We start from the raw sequence: 25858 nt of genomic DNA, 5'->3' as shown, positions 1-25858 counted from the left end.
ACTTGTCTACATCAACACTGCTCCAAGGCTCTGTCACTCAGCAAGTACACCTCATCACTGGGGAACGTGGTCTCACAACAGTATAAACACACTGCAAACACTCACAGGCGACCAAGCACTGCCCAGTAAAAAAAATATCAAAAAATGGACACGATTGTAAAATAAAAAGAAAATTGTGTTGACATAAAAAAGTATGTAATATGAAGGATGCTTACTGCTGGGAGGAAGATAGGTAAAGTTCTGGTACTGGCTCCTCTTCCTCTTGCCATTGCACACGTAGAAGTTTACCTGCAGCGGGTTAGATATTCTCTGGTTTCGGTAAGGTGGGATCTCAACAAAAAGTGCATTCTGAAACAAAAATAACATTTTACCCCTTTGAGACAAGTAGCCAGACAGACATATAAATGGTTTAAATGAGGCCATCTGGAATGCTTAGAAGCAGTGGAGCCCCCGAGGTTGGTCCAGTGTCCAAGTTTGTGTTTGAGGAAACCCCAGAGCTTTAGCGTTATCCCTGTACACCAAAAGTTGCTGGCTTATTTGTTATTGGGGTTCTTTTTTTTTTTTTTGCACAGCTCTCACTCCATCCCTAGTCTGCAAGTCTGGACCCATGTCAGTATTTTTCTACTTTCATTGTGACATTGTGAGGGACAAGGAAAAATGTGTTCAAGTATTTGCGTCTAATTGTGTCTAATTTCTTGGCTGCCTCTCTGGATGAGATCTAAACAAGACAGAAGAGCCCATTGTGACAAAGAGCAGGTTTACATTGGCTCTAGAAGTGAACAAAAACGGTGGGTGGGAACAGGAATCTGCTGTCCAGATGATTACAAGAAAAATATGCAGGTGGTTGAGTGTGTGTAAAAGAGTATGGCTTTCCCTCACCTTCCCTCACAGTGAAAGTTAGCACACTTCCAACGCCAATAAAAGTAAATGCGGGTCGGCAGTCTGGAGTGCGTTAAGGCAGTGACATAAGAGAAGAATTCCAGTGCCTTCTCTTCCTACTGTGGTATTTGCATTTCATCAGACCCATGTCTCCAAACTACTGCTCCTCATATTTTTTAATATTTGGGACGTCAGCCATATACTGATATATTTGGTCAAGGGCAAGTCCAATTATCATGGTTTATATCCCATGATGCAACTAATTTAACTGGAAAAACAGCATTCATTTTCAGCGTCTGAGTACAGGCTTTATCTCGGACCCTGTGCAATTTCACAAAATTTCACACTGACGATGACAGGCACTAGAAGGTCAAACAGTCATGTATTTTACTCTCAGGACTTGTTAGAGTTCTGTGTTTTGATAATTGACTCAATTAGGCTTTCTTACGCCCTCCCTGTGTGGCGTTTGCATGTTCTCCCCGTGCTCGCGTGGGTTTTCTCCGGGCACTCCGGTTTCCTCCCACATCGCAGAAAACATGCATGGTAGGCCAAGTGAGCACTCCAAATTGCCCCTAGGTGTGAGTGCGAGCGAGGATGGTTGCTCGTCTCTGTGTGCCCTGTGATTGGCTGGCAACCGATTCAGGGTGTCCCTTGTCTACTGCTTGATGACTGCTGAGATAGGCTCCAGCACGCCCGCGACCCCCGTGGGGACAAGCAATATAGAAAATGGGTGGATGGATAGGCTTTCTTCCACTTGATCTTCTCTTTTACACTATTATTTGATGAAGCAAGAAGTAAATATGTGACAAAGGATCATGATAATACAAATGTTAACATGAAATGCTCCATAGCCACGGTTCAGATAAATTCGGACTTGAATTCACCTCAATGGAACCTTTCACCGTGAACTAAAAGTCTGGGTATGTTGGGAGGATCATGGTGTGAGCCTGTTTATGTCATCAATGTTGGTGAATCACTGACGCGCAAGCAATATGGTTGCTTGTGTTTACCATGTGTTAGAGCAGGGATTGAAAATTCCATTCAGGATTGCATGGGCTCATCATCAGTGTCTATGTAGCAATATCATAGCAAAGATTACATCATAAAAGAAGACTGATAAGGAGACAGGTGTCCATGGAGGATATAGAGAGAATGAACAGTAAAATCATGAGGGCACTTACTGGTTTGACAGAGTCCTTGTCAACTTTGGCTTCTGTCTCCCACAGATGATGACCATCTATGTAACAAACACACACACACAAATAAAGGTTATCATTAAAGTCATTGAGGACACTGCAAGCAATGTATAGACATGCTTTCAATTAGAAACATAATTAGAAACATACAATAAAACGTGTGGTATGAGTTTGTGTTATTATGACTTCATTTTGTTCACTGGAGCTTTTGTAATGAAAGGTTAGGGGAGGAGACACATGAAATTTGACTTTTTAATGGGCAAACTACATATTACATTTTAATCTTGAATAAATCTTTTTTCTATCCGCCCGTCCATCCGGAGCCTATCCCAGCTTACTTCCTTATTTTTTTTTTTTTATTAGTGTAGTTTTCATTGAACATTTTGTTCATTATTTTCTCTACCTCAAGCTTCCTCTGGAAAGTAATTGATTTTTCTGATGAGGAATAAAAGACACAGGAGCTGCAAAATACAGTATGTTGGGAGTCTACTGAAGCCCTGCACAAAGTCTGTGGAATTTCCGCTGTAATTCCATGCCACACCTTAAACAACAATTGCTAAAGACATATCTGCAAGTAGCACTGATCCCAGTGCCATTTGTTTTTCTTTTTTCTCTGCGTAATGACGCAATGACTAAAGGAAGAGAGAGAGAAAGGACTGGAGGTCCCATCAGTTAGAGCGAAGAAGACCACCAGGAACCAAAAGGGTATCTGACCAACCTCAGAGAGACACTTAGAGTGAAATCTTATAAGTCACGTTAACTCCAAATTCCTTTAAATACATCTTTTCCTCTGTACTTGCCTATAAATATTATCTTATATGTTTTATGGGTCATAACTAATATTGCTAATAACTTAAAGACTGACCTTGCATGCGGCACAGAATGACATTGCTTTGCAAATCAAGAGTGCTGTTCAACTGATAACCACAAAAATTTCCATTCACCTCTTTTTCCCCGCTACATCTGCAAAATACTTTTGTTACCGACAAAGCTTCCCCTTGCATGCTGCCTTCACCCACGCAAGATGCAGCCACATCATCATCATCAGCTTGTACTTCTCTGTTTAATTGCAAATACGTGAGACAAGCGCACACACAAACCCTTGTCGTGTCACGTCTGCAAACCTTTTGGCTAGAATCCAGGCCTGCTTAAGATGAGAAATGGATGGACACATTCTTCAATGAAAACTTGTAAACTTGCCCATGACTCGCTTAAAGGTGTATATGAGCTTGCGAATAGTAACACAGACAGAAAGTCATCACATAATTAGACCACATGTAGGGATTGGCTTCTTCTTTCAAGGACGTCCTCAATCGTTAATATTATCTTCTTATTTCATTTTCCTGACTAGACAGGTGATGACATCTTAAATAGTGGAAACTGGCCAGAGCAAAATCTCAGCAGATGTTTAGTAGCATAAGTGGAGCAGTTTGAAACGTCAGTGGTACACAAAAACTTCTGAAAATGTGCATTTTCTGGACTGCACTAGACAACTAATTCGCCGGCAGATATCGTCAAAGCTAACAATAACTATATTCACTCTTGGTGTTGTCCTAAGAAAAGTGGAAGTCATGAATTTGTCACGAGTAAAAAGAAAATCACTCTGAAAATGGAGAGTAGGACGAAGCAGTCTGTGGAATGATAACATTTAGCCAAGATTTATAAAGGCAACATGATGAGAAATGCTGTTTATTAAACCCAGAGACAGACAGATTGATTGTACACCAGTTGTACAATGACAATAAAGGCATTCTTCTTACACCAATTCTGTCTCATTCCTGACAAGTTATACATATTTGCATTGGTATTCAATGAAATGCATATTTACAGTACACAAATTGACTAATCACAGACACACATCTGCTATAACACCTGCTGTATGCCACTCAGAATCAACAATTTCAGATGGTGAGTTCTAAATTATGACTTGACAGATGAAATGTGACAGGGATTGAGTCATGAACAAATGCTTAGACTTCTTTTCATCTGTGTACTGGAGCAAGGGTGGTGGCTCAAATTGTTCTGACTCAGTGCCAAAACTGGGTGCCAACTGTATTCGAGACAACGTTGAAGACAAATAGGAGTCTAGACACTTCTAAAAGTACGATATGTGGAGCAATCTGTCTGATGTTTAGACTTGCCCCAGGTAGCCAGACTCAACAAAGTTGAGTTTGAATGAAATCTAACAGTGGCAATCACAGTCTGGATTCTATTAAAAGGTGTGGGAAACAATGAAGTGCAGTTTTGGACATGACAAATAGCGTTTGAGAGCTTTTGTTACAGACTTTAGTCACTTGTAGAAAATACTGCAATTCAGAATTCAGCCTCACCAGACGTGGATAGGACCAGACTTTTGTCTGCTGTGGTCCGGCCTGTGTGAGGCTGCTGAACTTTGGGCAATGATCCAGTCCAACCAGATGTAAAAACTATCCAGCTCACAAGGGAATTCCCTTACACTGCTCCACCCCCCTCCGAGTCAGAGTGTAGGATTACCCCATCTCTCTATCTCACCTCTTGTCTGTCAGTCTATCTGTTTTACCTGCTGCTAATAATCATTCTATCCAGGAAAAGCCAGAACACACAATGCATGAGGTGTGCCAGATATTCCTTCATACATCATTTAATGTAATCTCAGTGTTTAAATTGCATGTGCGCATATTTTTCAGGACTGGAAATGGATTACTTTGTATTATTTGAAACTTATTTTACAGAAAATAAATGTATGGTTATAAAAGAACATCGAGGGCTGACATCCATCCCTGTTGATTTAATTCATTCATTCATTTTATGAACCGCTTATTCTCACGAGGGTTGCGGGCGTGCTGGAGCCTTGGCCAGCAATCTTAGGGTGGTAGGCAGGGTACACTGTTTTTCTGAAGACACAACAAAGTCCTTAGCATAGTGACATCAAATATATGTACTATGCTATGTGGACATTGGATATGTCTCCTGGAGTGACAGAAAGAAATCAAAACACCTCATGAAATGGCGAATTGATTTCAAAAGGACAGTTAAATACCATTAGGTACTGTAATGCACCTTAATGCAAAGTTGAGTTTGAATGCACCTGATGTTTATTATAATATAGTGAAGATGGTACTTACTGGCACTGAATTGAACTGGTTTGAATCTTAATTGTAAGATAAGGACTAATTTATCTCAATAAGTAGTCATGAGTCTGAGTGAACAAAGATCATGGGGTTCCACAAGGGTCCATTCTTGGACCACTTCTATTTAATATCTTTATGGTACCCTTTGCTCAGATTATGGTGCATCTCTTTTCATACATACTAGATGATCATGACACACAACTTTAAAGTTCAGTGTTATCCCATGACAATAGTGAATTACTTTCAAGTGTATTCATCAAATCTATGAGTAGATTGACCAGAATCCTCTCTAGCTCAATCCAGAAAATACATAAGTGATTATTTCTAGCCGCAAATATGAAAAGTCCAAAGCAATAAAGTCAAGCCAGAAATTTTATTGACTCAGACCTGGATTTTAACATCCACTTAAAAGCTATTACTAAAGCTGCATATTACCATCTGAAAAACATTGCTCAAACTAAGAGTTTTGTGTCTCAACAAGACACGTAAAATAACTTGCTCATGCTTTTATTTTCAAGATTAGATTATTCTAATGGAGTCCTTTCAAACACCAGGAAATACGACCACACCACACCAGTCATCAAATCATTACACTGTCTTCCAGTAAGTCAAAGAATAGTTAACATTTTGCTGCTGGTCTATAAATCTCTAAATCATCTTGGACCAAAATACATGCAAGATTTATTAGTACCCTACAAAGCATCCAGACCACTTAGGTCATCTGGCACTGTCCTATTATGTGTTCCCAGAACAAAACCAAACAAAGTGAAGCAACATTTATGCTCCTCACCTGTTAAACAAATTCCACGAATATCTGTGGTAACTCAAACTGCCGATTCGTTTAAATCAACAAAACATTGTTTACTGCAGCATTCAATGTTATTCATTCATTTGCAAAATATCTTATCTACACTGATTCTTGATTTGAATCATTTTAGATTATTTTTTTATGATTTTTGCATTATTTAAGATTTTGTTCCTCTTTCTGCAATGCTCTTAATGCTTGATGTAATGTACTTTGAATGATCATGTCGTACATAAAATGTTTGAATAAACTTGCTTTGTCTTGTGTAACACCTCTGTCTTAACTTGGATAATATGTGGATATTGTTTACTTAAGTGGGGCCTCTCAACTATGTGCTATTGTACTGTATTTGTGGAATTCCTCAGAAATTCAGTAGCTGTCTCGATCATAAATGGCAGCAAAAGCAATGACTTTCACCACAATAGTGAAGGTGTTGATTAGTGAGCAGTACAAAGAGCCTGACTGTACATGCACACCAATATTAAATTTCACTGTGTTGAAGGACATCCTTTAGTAGTACTTAGTTAGGCCTTGTAAAGCAACAACCAGCACCATTTAAATAACAGTATGTGACAATTATTGAAATAGTAGGACTCACTTAAGTTTGTGTGTGTGGCAGCCGTGGCTCAGATGGTAGAGGGGTAGTTCAGTAATTTGAGGGTCAGGGTTTCAAATCACCTTCTGTCCGAGTCATGTGTTGTCGTGTCCTTGGGCAAGACAATTCACACAACTTGCCTCCAGTGCCACTTCCACTGATGTATGCCTGGGTGCAAATGTTTGGTGGTGGTTGGAGGGTCTGTAGGCGCACACTATCAGCCACGCCTCCATCAGCCTGCTCCAAGGCAGCTGTGGCTACTTATGTAGTTTACCACCACCACCAGAGTGTGAATGTGTGAGCGCATGAATAATCTTTGAGTGTTTTTGAGTGTTAGAAAAGTCAAAGCCACAGTGGTGACCAAAATACCTTGAAATAATGAGAATGGAATTGGGTCAAATTCATAATGCCAAGCCAAAAATCTTCTGGAAAAAAAATAGTTGGACACATGAGGTATAACTGGAGCTTTTGGCAAGTCACTTTAGCTCTGAACATATAGAAAGAGCACTGCTCCTATGCTTTAAGATGGTCATTTTGCAGTTCTGTCCCAGGCTTGCTTTTCTGCATTTGGCACAAGGTATTGTGAATCTCTCAGTACAATAAAGCCGTTCTGAAGCAGAATCACAAAGCTTGGTCTAAGTCACAAGCCATTGTTCCTCCAAGAGAATAACTACCGTATTTTCCGCACTATAAGGCGCACCTAAAAACCTCAAATTTTCTCAAAAGCCGACAGTGCGCCTTATAATCCAGTGCGTCTTAGATATGGACCAATATTTAGCCACTACAGCAGGCGTGTCCAAATATATGGACTTATATATGGACAAAGTTTTAAAATGGGCCATTCATTGAAGGTGCGCTTTATGATCCGGTGCGCCTTATATATGGACAAAGTTTTCAAATGGGCCGTTCATTGAAGGTGCGCTTTATAATCTGGTGCGCCTTATAGTGCGGAAAATACGGTACCCAAAACACACGGATAAAATCAAAATAAACAGAATGGCGACGAACACAACTTATAATTGTCTTTCTATGAGCACTTATCTTAATTCTATTTAACATCTGTGGAAGGGACTGAAGCAAGCACTGTGGAGACAATTGGAGTAGTTTGCCCACAAGGGATTAGCAAAGATCTCAGAAGAAAGGTGAAAAGATGTCTCATTATCAAACTTGTTTGATTGGAGTGCCTCAAAGTTTTGTGCATTAAAAAACAAATGGTGCCATCATTTTTGTTCTGGCCAAAGTTTGTGTTGAATCATCCACTGCAAAATTATTCTGTTGGATCACAAACAGTGCAATTCTAGATTTGCGTACATTTCCAGCAATTCCAGCAGTTTTTTTGTGTATATAATTACTTTTGACAGTTAAAATAATACTTTCTTTAAAGGAAGGATGCCAAAAATGTTGTCTGTGCGTTCATGTGAAAATGTGTTTGTAATGGACTTTTGACTTGGGGGACCCTGGAAGTGGTGGGTCATAAAAGTTGACATAAACGCAGACTAAGTACGAGTCAGGCACCCTCACTCACCCTCCTGCGCCACACCGCAATGACGGAAGGCAATTTAAGTGAAATCTTGATGGCAACCTAGAGTGCAAGGATCTCAGCACTGCAGAGCTCCAAACTTGTTAATGTCTTTACCCGATATTAAGGACAGGGGTAAGAAAAATATGAGGATAAAGTGCAGGGTTGTTTGTGAAAAAAGAGACAGAAAGGAAACAGTGCAGCAAGAGAGGAAGAGAAATTGTGGTTGAAGGAAGGAAAATACATCCTACACGAGGTCATACATCTCATATGGCATGAGAGGTTGGACAAAGGTGCTCTGGGGGAACCCCCTCCATGACTAAGTTAAATGCAGAAAAAGGAAGAGCCTCATTTGACCAAGTTCATCCACTTCCCCTTCCTGCACCTTTGTTTCACCTTTTCAGTTGCTTCACAATTTAAAAAATATATATTTTTAAAGTGGATGTAGTTAACCAAGGAGGTGAGACTGCTAACAAAGTTATTGGTTCCTTTAATGAAATGATGAGTCTGTGACACAAAATGTGTGTTTTTCAGCATGGCCCTAATTGTATTTAAATTTTAAAGACACTTTGAAAGAGCACAGAAACATTTTAACTTGACAAGACCCTTCAGATGAGGTGGCTCAGGTGGTCCATGAAGCATAAAAATGAATCTGGAATATTCAAATGACATTCCTGCTCTCTAGAACATACTCCATAAGGATATCAGAATGATGATTTTCTATTGCTATTTGACACTTTTCTAACTAAATGATAATTGCAATTTTGAGGGGTTTACAATACATACACTTCATATTTATTTGTATAGCGCTTTCACAACACTTATCTTTAATTATCATGATTAAATATTTTTTTAGTTAATATATAAACTTCAGCCTTACAAATCATGAACTCCTTAAAAGATCTGGTGTATGATATGCAAGTCTGACATGCGGATTTGTAAAGCAAAACACATACAATATGGAATCTGGGGTTTAATTGTAATTGTATAATTAAACAAACAATAAAGGCTTTCTTTTGCTTTTATGTAAACATTTATCTCAGATGTTGCTTAAAAGGAGTGCCTAATCAAGAAAATGTATGGTCAATATTGGTTTATATTTCTGCCTCATACATTTTTTGGCAAAAATTAATGAACTGCATTGTTGGCAGGAGTCACTGCCACACAGAGGTAAATCTAGCTTGTATTAGGTGAAAACTGTGAACAGATTCAAATGTCACAAGATGTGGCATTAGCCATAGTGAGACCAATGAACATGCCGTGGTTGTGATTCATTCCTCGTGGCAAGCACCAGTGAACCGGCTATGGAAACTTCAGCAAATGTAAATATGCTTTGGTTAAAAATATAGTGGTATAATGCACAACACATGTGGCTTGATGGCAAGTCTAGCTGTATTTTGATGGAGGGAACTGAATGAAGAAGCATTATGAGGGGAGAGTGGAAGGAACACGTTTAACAGAGATATGAAGAGCGTGAGAGTGTATACTTGTTGGAGATGTGGTAAACATGGACTGCTTACTGCGACTCACCCTGGGCCTTCTCCACGAACACCACCTTTGAGTCAGGGAGGAAATTGAGACCACTGAGGACCATCATTTTGCCTCCAGTTGCAGGGTAGCTGTCCATACTCTGCTTCTCCACCAAGGGAAGCTCCTGTGCTGAGCGTTGGGCTATTGGTGGGAAACACGCACATACAGTATTAAATGTGGAAATCTCAGATCAAAGCAGAAAAAATAGTCCAATGTTTGGGGTTCTATTTTCAGGTCTAGAGAAAATCTGGGATGAGGCTGCACCAAGTTTGGGGATTTTTTGGCGAGGGAGATCACAACAATAATCCTAAATTTTGTTTCCATTCTCATTGTCTAAATTTAAATGTCCCCAGTATGTGTGTGTATGTTCTTAATCATTAAATACAAATTGAGATCAATAACACATGTCTGGCATCATGCACAATAGTATAATAGTATATCTTTTACCTTGAGAAATTGTTTTGATGATTGAAAACAAGTTATTGGGAGCAGATGCTTTCGAAAATGGACACTTATTTCATTGAAACCATTCAATGCCACTTTTCAAAATGAGTGCAAAGCCAAAAGCAAGGCTTGTCATCGCGTGTCTAAGAGAGACTTATTAAAGTAATACTTACAACACTCGATGGGGTTGGAGGAAGCTTGTAAGGACACGGTCCTGCCATTGGGCTGGTTGATATGTACTCTGAACACCAACCTCACTCGGGTGTTTTTCCGTCCAATGTCCGTTTCCCCTTTGCGAAGTTCAATATCTGAGTTGCGCAGCTTTAGGATGCCAGCACAATCAATTCTAGGGCGAATAAAAAAACACATGATGGTCAGCACCATTTAAAAGAACAAAAACTAAGAAATGATTGTGGAATTTTAAAATTAGAGTTATCATGCTTATTGCAACTAAAAAAACAATGTATATTTTTATACTAGAAAAATACGAAAAAGCTGAGATTTGATACCTAAACACCATTTAAAAGTACTTTCCTTAAAAGTAACAGTTGGTCTAATTAAGTCACCATGAAGTCAATTAGAGAAAGAAACCTGTCACGTCTCACGCTGAATGTATTTTTTCTTATATCCTTTACTTAAGTAGGACTTACACTTACTAGTCAGTCACATCAATAACATGGGAAATTATTACTTTATGCAATATACTAGTATATGTATATAGATCTAATTGTTCCTTCAAAAGTGCTGGCTATTTCCTTCTGCAAAGATGACATCTACTCATGTCACAATAATAGAAACCCATCGCCTTCTTAGTAACATATCCCAATTCATGTTGTATGGCTCACATGTCTGCAAAAATACTTGGCCGCAGTTTTTTGTGTCAACATAAAAGTGTGTCAACAATGTGTGTACTTATTTCATACAATATACCTCCCAGGATAAAAGTAAATGCTATATGTATATGAACATTCATCTACTTAGGCGGTGCATATGTACACTGTCTCTCATCAAGAATTCTGCTTTTGGAGCTAAAGCAAAATTTAAGATGGTACAGAGAGAGAGAATTGTGACCTGTTTTTCTCAAAGTAGAGCAGGTCAAAATGTGGAAAATGAAATATTAATCATGGACCCGTGAAGCTCTAAGATAACTCACATAGCCCTCATGTTGTTTTCTGGAAGCAAAGGGATCTCCAGAATTTTTGTGTTGGATTGCAGTACTTCGTGACTGGCAGTGGAGACAGTTTTGCCAGTGATGCGATGGACCTGGTAGAAGGCATGTGGTCGCAGGAGGCGATCGTCTGCGGTCCCGATAAACAGCTGGAGGGTGAGCGGCTCGCTTTCCATGTAGCCATAGAGCTGGCGGGACAACAAACGAGTCAGGTAAGAGCCGACAGCGGGTTTTAAAATCTTGTGGAGCACATACATATGAATACGAGAGAGAGAGAGAGAGAGAGAGAGAGAGAGAGAGAGAGAGAGAGAGAGAGAGAGAGAGATAGCGAGAGAGAGAGAGATTTTGAGAGACAGAGACAGAGAGAGAGAGAGAGAGAGAGAGAGAGAGGGAGAGGGAGAGGGAGGAGGGAGGAGGGAGGAGGGAGGTAGGGATGGATGGATGGATGGATGGATGGATAGATGGATAGATAGATAGATAGATAGATAGATAGATAGATAGATAGATAGATAGATAGATAGATAGATAGATAGATAGATAGATAGATAGATAGATAGATAGATAGATAGATAGATAGATAGATAGATAGATAGATAGATAGATAGATAGATAGATAGACAGACAGACAGACAGACAGACACACATTGTATTGACAGCGCTTAATAAGCACATCTTATTGAGCAGTTTTAAAAGGACTGTTGACGTTTTGGTCAATGGCAGATGAATAACTGCTGCCAATTTAATTTCAACAGCAAGGATCATTTTCTGACTGTCTAAGGTAACCCAATCATATAATTTAGCCAAGTGGGTAATGGCACAGAAATCTGAACAGACATGCTGGGCTGCAAATTCTAGAAGACAACTGATACTTTATGAGGGATTTCTGACCAGACCAAATCTGGATTTGTGCTGGAATCCAGCTGTCTTCTGCAGACCTCCCAGGATATGCTCAGACTTTACACTTCAGTGTTTATGCAGCGTTATAAGCAGATGTTGGGCGCTTGGGGGGGGGATAAACAATATATGTTGATTTAAGAATCCAGAAAAGTCTGTTTGATCCATCAAAGAGGTGTTGGATGTATTCAGTTGGCTACTTGACTGTACGGCTTCTACTGTGAATGATCACATATTCAAAACCAAGGCTCAGTAAGCCATGGCCATCTGACAAAATCACAGTAATTGGTCAATTACCCCAGCAAACACCAGCACATCACCTCAGACCAATTTTCTTTGAGCTCAGTCCGAGTGAAAACAGCAGTACTGTGGAAAGGAATAAAAGACCCTGGCTGTTTGTCTAATGGACTGAGTCACCTAACAAAATAAATACCACATGTAACCTATGACAGGATCAGATTAATAGGGTTATAATTAGTTTTGAAAGGATATGGATAAGGAAAGCGGGCAGAGGACCAAAGAGGTACAGTATGTCACTTGACCTTTGTAGAAATTAGTGTTTCATTGGCAACCTACTGTATGTCTTTGACTGAGAACAGATTTTGAGCACAGGTTTGAAGGTTTTTTTTTTTTTAGACAAGGAAACTTTGAACCGATATTAAGAAAATAAGACAGGATAAACACCATGGCGTAACATTTGCATTCTGGCTTTTACTTGAGTAGCAATGACAAATGCTCATATTTCCAATTCTACCTATGAAAAATAAATATCAGTCACTCAGTTTGAGGTTGACTGGATTTGGTCAGTAATTTAGAATAATAGACTTAATTGGTGCAAAATGTGACAAAGCAGCTTTCAAGGTGTTTTTTTAGTACACAATTATGATTTATATACAGTATGTTAAAAACGAATGATTGAAAAATTATTCAACAGGTTGAAGAGTACTTTTACATAAAACCAATTTTACTGTATTTTTCTCCCCTCACTGCACTGAGGACCTCAAGCAGCTGCCTCAACCTGTGAGCAAGTCACACATGAAAGTCATCGGTGAGTTAGGCCCAGGTCAGGAGCTTCTTGAAGTCTTGCCATCCCAAGGGACCACTTCATTTAGGAGGTGATCTCACCACCAGACCCCTTTTTCTTGTTATACTTTACTTACTGTGCCACCAGTAGTAATTATCCATAGCCGCACATGCTACTAGTTACTTCGATTGACTCTTTAGAGCACAATTGCTGATGGTAAAATCTGACAGATGACAGCATAGGCTTTAATATAAGCCAGACATTCATGGCACAAAGCTGTTTTTTCAATATATTTTGGTGACCTCCAATCATTACCTCAACTGCCACGTCGAAAGGCAGTAGAGGGGGACGGGGTATTAGGTTGGAGGGTGGTTATCCCTTCACTGCACAAAAAGATGGTGGCGTCCCCACTTGAATCCTTGTGAGATCATGGAGTGGAGGAAATGATTCGTGAGGTCGGGGAAGTCCTTGTGACATTAGACTTTTTTACCAGCCCTCTCAATTGGACTTCTAACGATTTCTTTAACATATGTGCACCTATGACCTTCTCCCCGTGCCACCAAGCTGCCCCTTCTTGCTACACCTCAGTGATGCTCATTCAAATTCTGGAGAAGAACGCACAACTTCTCCATGTTTCAGAATTACCAAAGGGGGGAGTCCAAGATGGTGCTTCAAACTTTGATTGTGGTCTACCACTGTGGCTTCCTTCAAAATGTGGTTGGACCAGATGAGTGGTCCAGTTTTTTTTTTTTTTTTTTTTTACTGCTTATTATTCATATTTATTTTTTAACTTCAGAACAGAGACGTGATTTGCAGAATTCAAACCTCTGCCTCTGTGTCAGCTAGTACAACCCCCACTGCAAGCAAATGTGGCAAAGCAATCTGTCAACTAGAAACATTGTGGATATGGCAGTTGATGCATTAATTGTGTAATTGGATGCAGATGTATTGTCTGGGTCAGTTTTGATGACGTGGAGCGGTGTCGAGCTGAAAATGAAGAGGAAGGTGCACCTCAAGTAATTTCTCATCATTCATCGGCTTGTGAGCCACTACTGTGTCTTTAGACTTTTTGAAAATACTTCATAAAAGATCCATAAATCATCTCTTTCAGTTGTTCAATATTTGTGTAGCTTTAAAATGACTTTCTAGAGGATTGGACATTTCCCTCCTGATTGAGTGTCAATACACTGTGCAGGCCTGCAGAGGCGGACTTATTTTCCTGATTTCATCACCGCCTGGAGAACAGTGGTGACTTGAAGACGTACACGTGGCGCAGAGATTTGGAAAAGAGAAAAGAAGATCAGTAGCAGCAGTGAAATACCCCTCCTTTGGCAGGGAAAGGGGAGGAGAAACAAGAAAGGATTTAGTCTTTTCGGCAACACATCTATCTGCCTTTCTGCCATAAACTGACAGTCATGCAACAAGCGTTAGCTGGATCCAATTTAATCTACGCTCATCACGGCTCTACATTCTTTCAAAAACTATTCCACCATCCACCAATTTTGTATTGAATAACAACAGAATTCACATTGTCTGCAGTCATTAATCATGAAGCCATGCAGAATATGTGTTGTGATATTGTAACAATAGTTACAGTATTTGCAAAAAATGTTCTTGTTAGATCAAATTTGCCTTAGGGCTAAAGGAATACGATTAGAAATTTACAAGAATTGAGTTGAGTAGACCTTGCCCTTGAATTCCTTTTTCAACCGAACCTGCAAATTCATTGAAGCAATAAGGCTGGGTGGTTTATCAAGTTTTACTTTAAGAGACAGTCAGTTGAGCTTTTATTTCCAGTTACAGTTTACATCCTTATTTGCCAAGGGTATATTCTAGGTTTGTGCCTTGCAACTGGCTGGAGACCAGTTCAGGGTGTCGTCTACCTTTCACCCGATGTCAGCTGAGATAGCATCCCCAGCGACACAGGATAGGAGATGTGGTGTTGAAAAAGGATGGATGGATACATTCCAGGGTCACAGGTAAGCGAGAGCCTTTGGGTGAAAATCCCAACAAGAGTATCGCTAGCAGTTTTTTGTTTCTTCTGAGGCACTTTATTTACGGACTAATTAAAATAAAATGTCATGTATTGGCATGTGATCCAACTCTTACTTTTTTTTCTGGGCAATGTCAGCCAGCCCAAACTGATAAATAATATTTCAATGGAGAACTTAAAAACAACCTGTGTCGAAGTTCACAACAACCTGTTTTCCAAATGGAACCAACATTTGTCACTGGCATAAATATATGAAATAAATGGTTCTGATGACTCTAAAAACACTACCTTACTGATATCACATAAGCGGTTGCATTACATCTAATAAGAAATTAGAGATTGTACACTGTGTACAGTACTTCTTTGGGAAATTACACAGAAAGTAAATACCGGATCCAAAGTATGATTACATGCACAAAGGACCTAACACATGTTTCCTTGAGGTCTTTCATGAAGCAGTGGTGGAAAACATAATGCAAATGTGATGTGTATTACATATACGATCAGAAGAAGGGAGATGGGGATTAAGTCACGCACATGTTAATAGGGATGATGGCCACATCCTGTTGAAATTACACCATGTCTGTTGCTGCTTTAGCCCTAATGAGAGAGAGAGTGAGGTTGTGTGTATGTGTGACTGAGGAAGGCAGAAAGCCCTATAGGCCTGTCATTATCCTGTATGAAGCAGGCATGTGCAGGATTGTCCTGTATGTTCGGGTTAATACTCCACAGGTGTTATTGTCTTTTGTTACTAAGGGCCTGTTGAACGTCTGTGCGTTTGCTGATGGAATCGGAGCCTGAAAGCTGTTGCATCATTTCCATCAGAAGCCACATTTTAGATCAGAGTCAGTTCACAATAATCACAATGAAAACAATTCATATTGCATTACTTCCCCCCATTGTTTCCCTCTGGACAAAAATACATTATTCAATGTCAGACAGATATAGGTACACCAGGTTGTTGGTTTTCCAAGGCACAGCTTTGAAAATCATTTTGTGGACTTTTGACATATTTGTGGTAAATGAACAGATTGGTTGGAAAACTATGAGAGGAGCCAGTAGATTACTTAGACCCTCTCAATGCCTCAATGGTCGGCTCCTGTAAATAAAGTGAAAAAGCAGCCGTCTGTGTCACGAAGAGTCCCAATCATGAGGTTATGAGTTTGAAGTTGGAGTCAGAAGCAAGTCCAGAATAAATTTCAACATTTTGGAATGTAATCAAATTGAGTTGCATTGAGACTCATAAAAAGCAGCGATTCTGCAGTGAGTTCAAAGGATCAAACATGGCCACCTTAGATGAAAGTGTTAAACATGCTCTCAAAAGAGATTGTAGGAAATTACACATATTTTTAATAAGAACTGGGCTGTGCAAAACTAATAATTGCCTCCAGCTCTCTCTTATTTTTTAAATGCCGTGTTTCCTCTCACATGCCTCCCTGAATGTTAGATATTAGGGCAAAGCAAAATATGGCTGCTTGTTTTAGGAGGTGTCAACAACAATAAATGAGCAGTTCAGCATTTCCACTTGTTCATATGTCGTTTAAACCCCGTACCCCTCAATGTTTTTAATCTATCTCTTTTGTTACTTTCCAACACATGTCACCTGACACTCATTGTTTGTGCCCATGAGCATGACTAAGTTTCAGTGCAGGGTGTCCTGCTTGTGTAGGTTTGGGGAATGGTTGAAGGATGAGCAGTTCAAAAGGAGGGACATTCTCAACTCCCTCTGAGAGGGGGGCACTGAAGCGTGGCAAGGGGAGGGGCAGTCCGAAGGGCGCAGTGATTGTGACTCTTTACCACAAACATCCCCCCCTGCCTCTACGACTACCACCAAGCTCAGCCAACCTCAGGGGCACCAAAGCCCTAATCAGCAGGATACAGAGCATCTCCAGAGGCTGCCCAACCAAGCCCCAGCTGCGCTGATTCCCTCTTCCCCTTCTCATTCTTTCTACTCTGTCTTTCGCACACACACTTCCTTGGCTGCTTCCTACACCCGTGTCCCTGTGTCATTATTGACTTATTCTCCTTGACTGCACCTCACCCATCCACCGCCTGCCACTCATTACTACTGGGCGCTGGGGAATATGACATGTCCTATTCTTCATGATTACAACAACACAATTGAAGACATATTAAATAAAAAAATGGAAGAATGAAGAAGAGGGACCCTATATTTGTAATCAGGCTCTCGTGTGCTCGGAATAATACATGAGCATATCTTCATTTTGTTGCCTGTGCATGCCTAGTCTAGCGTGATTGGGGCCTCTTTGGACGTTAAGGTGCACAGACCTGACATATGCTGAATATGATTACAAAATTGACACTGAGCACATCAGGATGCACTGATATATCGAGGTCAACATATTATTTACAAAGGTCCTGCGTTCCTATCAAAATCTTAGACTAAGCAGATGAAGGGGTTAGACCAGCAACACTGAAATGTTCTAGTAATAAGAAAGAAACAAAAAGATAATCCCCTGGATTAATGTTTTATGGCTCCTCTTTTTTCTTAATACATTTATTAAAGATGACTATTCTAAAGTTTTAAATCCCCAATTTAGTCAAAGTGGTCTTCTTTGAATAGTTGCTCTGCGAGATCACCACCTTGTGTAAACAAAGATGAGCTCTGCTGTTGGCTAACGTCCTCTATAAGTGTTTGCCAAGCAATCGTGTTGGTCCTGATCATTGCTAATTGAGTCAGTAGGAGCCGCCTGATGCTAAGAATAAAATTTTCTGCAATAGATAGAATCTAATTCAAATTGATCTCTAAACACAATACAATACTGTAGATCAGAAATTGTCAACCAGTGGTCCGCCGCTTTCTAGTGGTCCGTGGCGGTATTGTAGGTGGTCCTCGAAAGTAATAATGAAAAATAAAATGCAAGATAAAATGTATTTATTGTTTAGACTTGATTTATTTTCCAACTAATTTTGTGAACAATCAACCGACCTTTTCTGTGTCTTCCTGGGGGTGTTTTCACCAAGTGTAGCAAGTTTTAACAAGTTCCCCCCTCCCCAAGCAAAGTTACAGGGGGGTGCTAATTCTAACAGAAACCCTATTAGAATAAATTAACCCGTGACAATAAGTACCCACCCCCTCCCATTTTAAAACGGTGAACCCTAGACATCAACTGACTCGTTGTGTGTCTGCTTGGGGGTGTTTTCTTCAAGTGTAGCAAATTTGAATAGGTTCCCCCCTCCCCAAGCAAAGTTACAGGGGGTACTAATTCTAACAGCAGCCCTATACACCAAGTCAACCCGTGAGAATAAGTACACCCTCCCATTTTCAGATTCCAAGCCATCAACCTTTTCTAGCCAACGGTGATTCCTGACTGCATAATGACTTTTTCACGTGGCTCAGTCGTAGTCTCCAAACTTGTAGGTGCTGCCTTAAATCCTCAAGCCCGGTGATCATGTCAAAGTGACCTTGAGCGAGGCATTTTATATTGTTATTTTGCTCCCAGTAGGTCGTGGCATTCATGGCAGCATCAATTTACTTTTTCTGTCTTCTTGGGTTTTCACCAAGTGTAGTATATTTGAACAGGCTCCCCCCTCCCCAAGCAAAGTTACAAGGGGCTTGGTTAGAGAGTGATAGACTTCAATCTTGAAGGCGGTGGGTTCAATCCTCAAGTCAATTGTGACTTGATTTTTTTCCAGCTAATTTTGTGAATCAATTACCCATCCAAATTATGTCTGAGATTCCCAAAATAGACATATAGATGCAAATAAATAGCCTGCATAGGTTTATCCTCCTTCGGTGCAAAATAAAATAATATTCCGCCAAAGCAGTGGTCCCCTTCTTGGTTATAATGGTGGTCCCTTGGACAGAACCAGTTGAAAACCCCTGTTGTAGATGACAGGTTTTTATCTGTTCTTGCCAGGGTTTTTTTTTAACCCAGGAAAATTTTCACAAATAAGTGTTTTCCATATAGAGGGTTAGGCTGCCCTCCAAATATTTAAAAATACAGAAAATATTGATAAAAATCCACAAACAGTTGAATCTGTGGGGCCCAAACCAAAAGTATGCGAGGATCTTCTGTAAATAGACGCTTCAAATATTTTAAATGTACATTTGCCATACTCATTGGACACTTAATTGGTCAGTAGGTATCAAATTAGACTGATTCCAAGAACTACAGAAAATATTCTGCCTTGCATGGTCCTGAGCCTTGATGGTTTGTGGCCCTATGGTCAATTAATAAGTTGTCAGTTTTTCTCTGCTAATGCAGCCATTTTGCAGCATTACATTTAGAGTACAACCAGTTCAACTATTAGAATGCAGTGTAGTCAGCATACCTGGACAACTGGGTGTCCTCCAGAAAGAGCCTTAACTGCCCCACGGCTGCCTTCAGTCTCATAGTGGGCTCTGTGGTGGGACTTTGGCTGTAACTCGATCTGTAAACTGTATGGACCGGAGCAGGATGGAAGCTGCCAGTCAAGCGCTGGCAGGGATGGGCTGCAAAAACATTGCACATTATGGATTAATATTGACGTCATTTCTGAAACACTTGATGAAAAATTATTCAAGAAAATCCAACAACGCTGATCTGTTTAACGTTTCCAGCCTAATTTGAACACATGTATGTGACACATGGCTGCAGGGCTTTACATTTGACTTTTCATTACCCTCTATTAAAATTCAATGAAACTGAAGGTTGATTTTTATCTACAGTCCCAATTCTGTCAAAGAAGTCTAAATCAAAATCCTCTGACCTTGCTTTAAATTGGCCATCATTTTGGACACTTTGTGGAATTCAAACTGTCTTAATTCTTCTTCATTTCATCATAGTCTGTAATGCATTTATATGTAATCCCATAGGCCTGGGTAATGATGTGTGTCTCCTTTTTTTCATGAAAAAGTCAAAAGGGAGCCCAATCTGCTTTGGCTACAGGTTCAGTGTGTTAATACCAGATTGTCACAAGTGGGAACAAGCACCGTGAGCTCGCAAAGTGGGATGGACGGCATTTCTGGGCTACAAAAACAAATCTCACACTGTCAGTCAGTAGCATTGATATAGTGTTGATTGGTTTAAATTTGAAGACAAGAAAAAGAATGGGACCAACATCACACTCTGCATTGGACCATAATATGTTACTCTTGAAGCGACAACTGAACCCCCTGAATATAAGTCATTGTTCTCTTCTTGGAGAATAAAGCGCTTCTCATGTGATCACCACAGCGATATCTTAACCAAAACAAACATGTACAAGACAATGGCAAATGCGGAATCCCTGACCTGAAGGGTGGCTCAGATGAAACCAATCTCTGGCATATATGCAGAACTTGCATGCTGTTTGTTGACTCAAAACGAACTGATTTCCCACCACAAGACTTTATCTGTCCGGTTGAAGCATGACATCACCGTGGCTACAAAACGAGATGGTCTGATGGCGCGACAGACCACAGCCGAAAAACGGCTGATTAACCCACAGACTGTTTCCACTTCAGCCAGGCCTGTCACTGTTACTTCCTGTTGCTCACTATCTTAATCAAACACTTTATTTCCGGCAGGAAGGTGCGCTATTGACATGGAAAACGATGTCTTGAGGGACACAATTTAAATTTCTAAAACATGCACAATGCTGAATGCATGTAATGTACAGCAATTTGGGAATTGAATTGCATTTTTTGTTCATATTCAAACCGGTAAACATTAGGGGTGTTCTGATCCAATATCGATGCCAAAAAACTGTATTGGATTATTGTGGTCTATATCGAAAAATGTCCGATATTAACACTCATATATAATCCATTCCACATGTTGACTATTGTTTGGATATAGACAGTATCACTTGATGAAGTTTCTTTTAAAATTCCACATTTAAAAAAAATAAAATAAAAGCATGTACCATGCTGCTGATATCACATTGGACAGATATAGTAGATATCGGACAGTAATCTAGGCTGCAATATCGGTACCGTATCAAAAGTGAAAATCTTGTATCGAGACACCCCTAGTAAATATTGCATCTCAAAACAGATTTAAGTGGTGGATGTGCTCGTCTGTTTTTAAAATGTGTAACAAAAGAACGCAGATGCACAATTTTGAGTCATTGTAGAATACCACACATACATCCTAGAATAGATTTTTTTAAAGCCAAATCTATTTGAATCATTTTATATTTGGGATTATTTGAGTTTGGCTGACTGATTTCTGATGATAAGAATCATAAGGTACCTTACCTGAGGTAATGCTTGGGTTTAGACCAAGAGTAAGGATGTTGGGGCACCTCCAGGAACCCTCCGCAGTAGTTCTCCTTCTTTAAAACCATGCGAGAAGGATAGTCTTCGGGACTAATCTCTCCCTCATGAGTGAGCTCCTCTCCACTAGGCTCCACCTTGAGGCTCATGGAAGGTGAATGGTCAACCATCTTACGTGTCTTGACCGGGATCCCTTCTCCCATATCTACCAGGCCATCGGTGGTCAGAGCATTGATAGCAGCCACAATTGCAGAGTTGGTGTACTGGTTGGCATTGGCAAGCCAGTTTTCATCTGTGACGCTGATTCTTGGAGAGCCATGTGGAGAAGGGGTAGCAGATTGGTGGGGTGAACAGGATGTTTGCTGGTAGGTGGTGTTGTTGAAACTGTACTTTCGCTTCCCTACTCCAGTAATGCTGATATTGTTACATCCACCACCTCCACTGAGGGACGGAGAGTTGGGCCTGGAATCACGCGGCTGAGCTGGCCAGCCTTCTTCAGCCATTGCTCCAATCTGAGGGGATGTGGAGGGTGAATTGTGAGGGTTGGCTGCAGGGCCGCTGGCATGCGGGCAGGACAAAAGTGAAGATGACCCTCTGGGAGAGACACAGGGAGACTGCCAGGGGGAATTCTGTAGGGAGTTGTCATAGTTGTAAAAACCGGATTCGAAGGAGGATGCTTCAGAGTTACAGCTGCGTGAAGAAATGCTGCTCGCAGGACTGAGGCAGCTGGGATCACGGTAGCCATCTGCATTGGGCAGTGTTAGTGTCACAATGGAGTTGACACCCCTTTTGATGATGTGCTCATCGCAATTTCTTTCTTCGACTTGATCCTCAGGGCACTGGCTGTATGCAGTGATTTCAATTCGAGGGCTTTCCAGGGCTGGAGCCCCATTTGGTCTCATGCCATGGGGTAGGTAATAACCTGCTGCTACATGGTTGTCATTTTGGTAGTTGTAGCCTGTCTGATGGCAAGACGTAACAGAGATAACTGGGCTGGACTGTAAGGTGTGGTATTGGGTGGCCAGACATGGATTGCCCATCCCAAGTGGAAAGGAAAGGGTGACATTTGGTGTGTAGCTGAATGCATCTGAAAATAAACAAGCACATTTTCAACATAAAACTATATGTACCCAACAGATTAAGGTAACCAGTCATTCTCCTGTAGCAATAATTAACTGTGATTACATGTGCAAACAATACCCCTATACAAATCTTACCAGCGACAGACTGACTCCTTTCTTTATTCTAAGAACATCTGGAGAAGCTTAGCAATCATTTCAAAGCAGTTACTGTATATGTGGATCATCCGTAGTCCCAAGTTGCACTGCCAGCCTGTTTGCTGGATAAGTTCATTTAAGACTATGTTTGGCACTCCTTGCTGTCGAATGTACACTACAGGAATCCATCCAGCAGCAGACTGATGGATGCTTTATTTGATTGATTGCATCACTCACTGAGTGAATTAGGCCGTCCCCTGTGGAAATCTGACAGCACTCTCGCTTCGCTCTGAGCTCGTGATTAAGTCAAAGAGAGCCTGAGCAGTATAACACGCTCGTACTCTGAGGTGCAAGCACGAGAGAGCATGCAAGATAAACAACAACAGACAACACACCTCGTAGGTTTGCCTTCGCTGCAAACCATCTGCTGATGTATCAACAGTTATAAATCTACCTTCTACCTTCTGTCTACCTTTTATTAACATTGTCAATGCTCAAAGAGTAAACACTGTTCAGTCAGTGTGCCAATCAAGGGCATTCCCCTTTGTCATATTTGTTCACCGCAATGATGTGCTTTATATGAGATCTGTTGTACGCCACATCCTATACGGGTTGGTCTAAAAAAAGACGGGGCTCTGTGTCAGAGTTGATAATGTGCTGTGCATTGCACAAGGTCACTATGCCATGAGTGGAATGGGATGTGTAAGTGTGTGTAGTATTGATAATTTCAGTTCATTGGAAAATGTGCACTCTTTCTTTTTTAAGCAGTGATAAAGATGACTTCAAAAAGGGCAAATGCTGTATACTAGGTTGCCTGTTGACTTATTGTCATTTTACAGATAAAAAAGTGCAAAAACTACTTTTTGTTACATTTCATAAAGAAAGAAATGTACTTTCCTTACTCAGTGCTGAAACATATAACTAAAATCAAATTCTTGCTCTTGTTGAAAACTCATCTCTACTTCCCTAAAAGTGTATCCCATCTAAATCTTCTTGCTTTTCTACTGTTTTATGCTCTTCTCGAGCAGATGACATACAGTCTGCCCTCTCCACCCAGTGTGACACACCTCCTTACTTCAAGCCTGACTTACTTTGTTGAGAATTGCAGATGTTTTTTTTTATTTTTTTTATTTGTCTTCTCTTTTTGTACACTGCATTTGTCACACCGTACTTCACCTAACGGGGGTTTTCGCTCTTCCTGTCTTATTTGATTATGCATCATTTTAAGGTATCATCTTCCAGACTGACAAAATTAATTCAGCATTTGTCCCACTACAGGAGAGCCCACTATGAATCTGTGATACATTCAAGTTTCATTAAAAAATATACATATCACACAAATCTAACCTTATTTATATCTATCGTCCCTTCACAAGTGTTACAAATTATGCCATTGGTTTTAAAGCACACTAAGCACATGCCTAAAGAATGAATATATTTATCCACAGGGATTGTGGTCTACAGTGGGGTAAGACTGACGGGACCTCAGGGACAGATAGGTGGTTGCCCGCAGAAGCCATCTGTATTTTCTGGGGTCAGAGTCCTGAGCCAACACGCATTACAAAAGCTGGGTGCAGTCTATGGCAAGACCCCAATAGGATGTGTGTTTTTAGCTCTGTGTGTCCGACTTGCAAAGTTGTGTGATGATAAAGCAGGCTTCGCTATACTGCAGAGCCTGTGAGTGGTTAAGAATGACTCCCTGCCAAGCAAGCTACTCGGCATCCCGAAACGGACACATCACAATTCTATGCCTCTCTTGCTCACACACACGCACACACACATCTGTTACCAATTATAAGACTCTAGGCCAAAATGAATAATAATAAAACCCGCACCCGTTCATCTGAAATATCAAAGACAAAATGAAATCCCAAATCCACAAAGCCAGTGACATCAGCACTGGAAACCACGCAAGACAGACTATCAACAACTTTTGGTCTACCCAATGAAATTTTGCAACATTAATCATGAATAAATGAGACAATTTTACTTGCATTTTAAAGCCAGGCTGAAACATCATACAAGTTTGTGGACACTTAATGAGCCCTGACCTCAGGCCGTGCAAATAATCAACATTCTCCTCTGTATTTTTATTAGGATACTCTGAGGTCAAGTGAGGATAGGTACCATGTAAACTGTTTAATAATATTTTAAAAAAATGAACAGGAAGCTGTCAAACACCTGCTGGATTCGTATAATGAAACTGATGACACCCATGCTGCTTAATACATTAAACTAAATTCAGTGTTACACTTGCATGAAGAACGGCATGGCAAATTCATATTTAACATTAACACAATACATTGCTTACTTATGACTTAATGGTGTATTTGGTCCCACTTTGTATTCATTTGATTGTCGCTCAGACATTTGTACAAATTCTTTGGCCAGAATAATTTCAGTTTGCGTTAGTGAGTGCAACGCCTGCTATTATCAGCTGAGGTAGTGAGAAAGTTGTTACCTTCTTCTGCAGATTTCATCGTGGCGAGAAAGATGATTGAGTGGAGTTCCCACTTGGTTGCTGGCTCGAGCTTCACGGCTGAACTTGGAAGAGACGCTCTAGGTGAGTATCCCGCATGCAACAAGCCGTGCGCAACTTTCTCCAGCTGGGAGTCTGCATGAGCAACGAAGAATAAAAAAAAATAGTGCACGGATAAAATACCGGAGTAAAGTTAATGAACGGATTATTAATGTGGTGAGTATTGCACACCGTATGAGTGCTGGCCGAGTGAATGAGGTGAGCGCTGCTCAAGAAACTAGTGTGGCTGAGGTGTTATTCTGCCGTGTGCCCATTGAAGGTCTCCAAGAGTCTCCCCAGGTCGATGACGCAAAGGGGCAGTCTCCGGTTCTTTTAAAGCTGGAAAACACCCTCCGTTCTCCGTCAGCGCGCCGCCCATTCATGACGCCAGCGACCCCGCTCCTGCAAACTCCTGGTCGGAGCGAGGATGTTTTCCACCGTGAAGATCCCAAGGTGTTTGCGTGTGCGTGCGCGCACGCGCATACGCGCCTCCTCTTGCGCGCAAACACGCACACGGTATTTTTTTTTTCGCGCACTAAATTAGTACAGCGTGTCATCGGGTATTTCGCAACTACCCTACTGAATTGCTTTACCTCCATTCCTTCCAATATATTGCACAGAGAATGCCTGCCCAGCATACAGTTGGTATACATTTATTTTCCTCACGTGGTAACGTCACGATTCGGAAATACAAAACCAAGTTACAAATACACAAAATTATTTTATAGTAAATGGAAAGACAATACAATACAAATGATTTTTTT

The 25858-nt window shown here is 40.6% G+C and overlaps 1 protein-coding gene across 3 annotated transcripts in view; it reads right to left on the bottom strand.

The window, feature by feature from the left end:
* LOC119135934 (nuclear factor of activated T-cells, cytoplasmic 1-like) overlaps positions 1-25550 on the bottom strand; it is a 50051-nt gene extending 24501 nt beyond the window's left edge. The window contains exons 1-9 of one of the 3 annotated variants that reach the window (XM_037273955.1): positions 25287-25543; positions 25038-25190; positions 21342-22446; positions 19454-19613; positions 11232-11434; positions 10252-10424; positions 9635-9775; positions 2061-2116; positions 216-348 (exon numbers count right to left, since the gene is read on the bottom strand). In XM_037273955.1, coding sequence (XP_037129850.1) covers positions 216-348; positions 2061-2116; positions 9635-9775; positions 10252-10424; positions 11232-11434; positions 19454-19613; positions 21342-22446; positions 25038-25056 — 1990 coding nt within the window. In that variant the 5' untranslated portion in view covers positions 25057-25190; positions 25287-25543. Of the gene's footprint in view, positions 1-215; positions 349-2060; positions 2117-9634; positions 9776-10251; positions 10425-11231; positions 11435-19453; positions 19614-21341; positions 22447-25037 lie in introns of all 3 variants that reach the window. The other 2 variants (XM_037273957.1, XM_037273954.1) reach the window with 2 other exon arrangements.
* Positions 25551-25858: the final 308 nt, after the last annotated feature.

This window comes from Syngnathus acus, chromosome 16 (assembly GCF_901709675.1).
Source record: "Syngnathus acus chromosome 16, fSynAcu1.2, whole genome shotgun sequence".
NCBI classification, from domain to species: domain Eukaryota; kingdom Metazoa; phylum Chordata; class Actinopteri; order Syngnathiformes; family Syngnathidae; genus Syngnathus; species Syngnathus acus.
The sequence above is the reverse complement of the archived record's forward strand: the minus strand, read 5'-3'. Positions and strand labels throughout refer to the sequence as shown.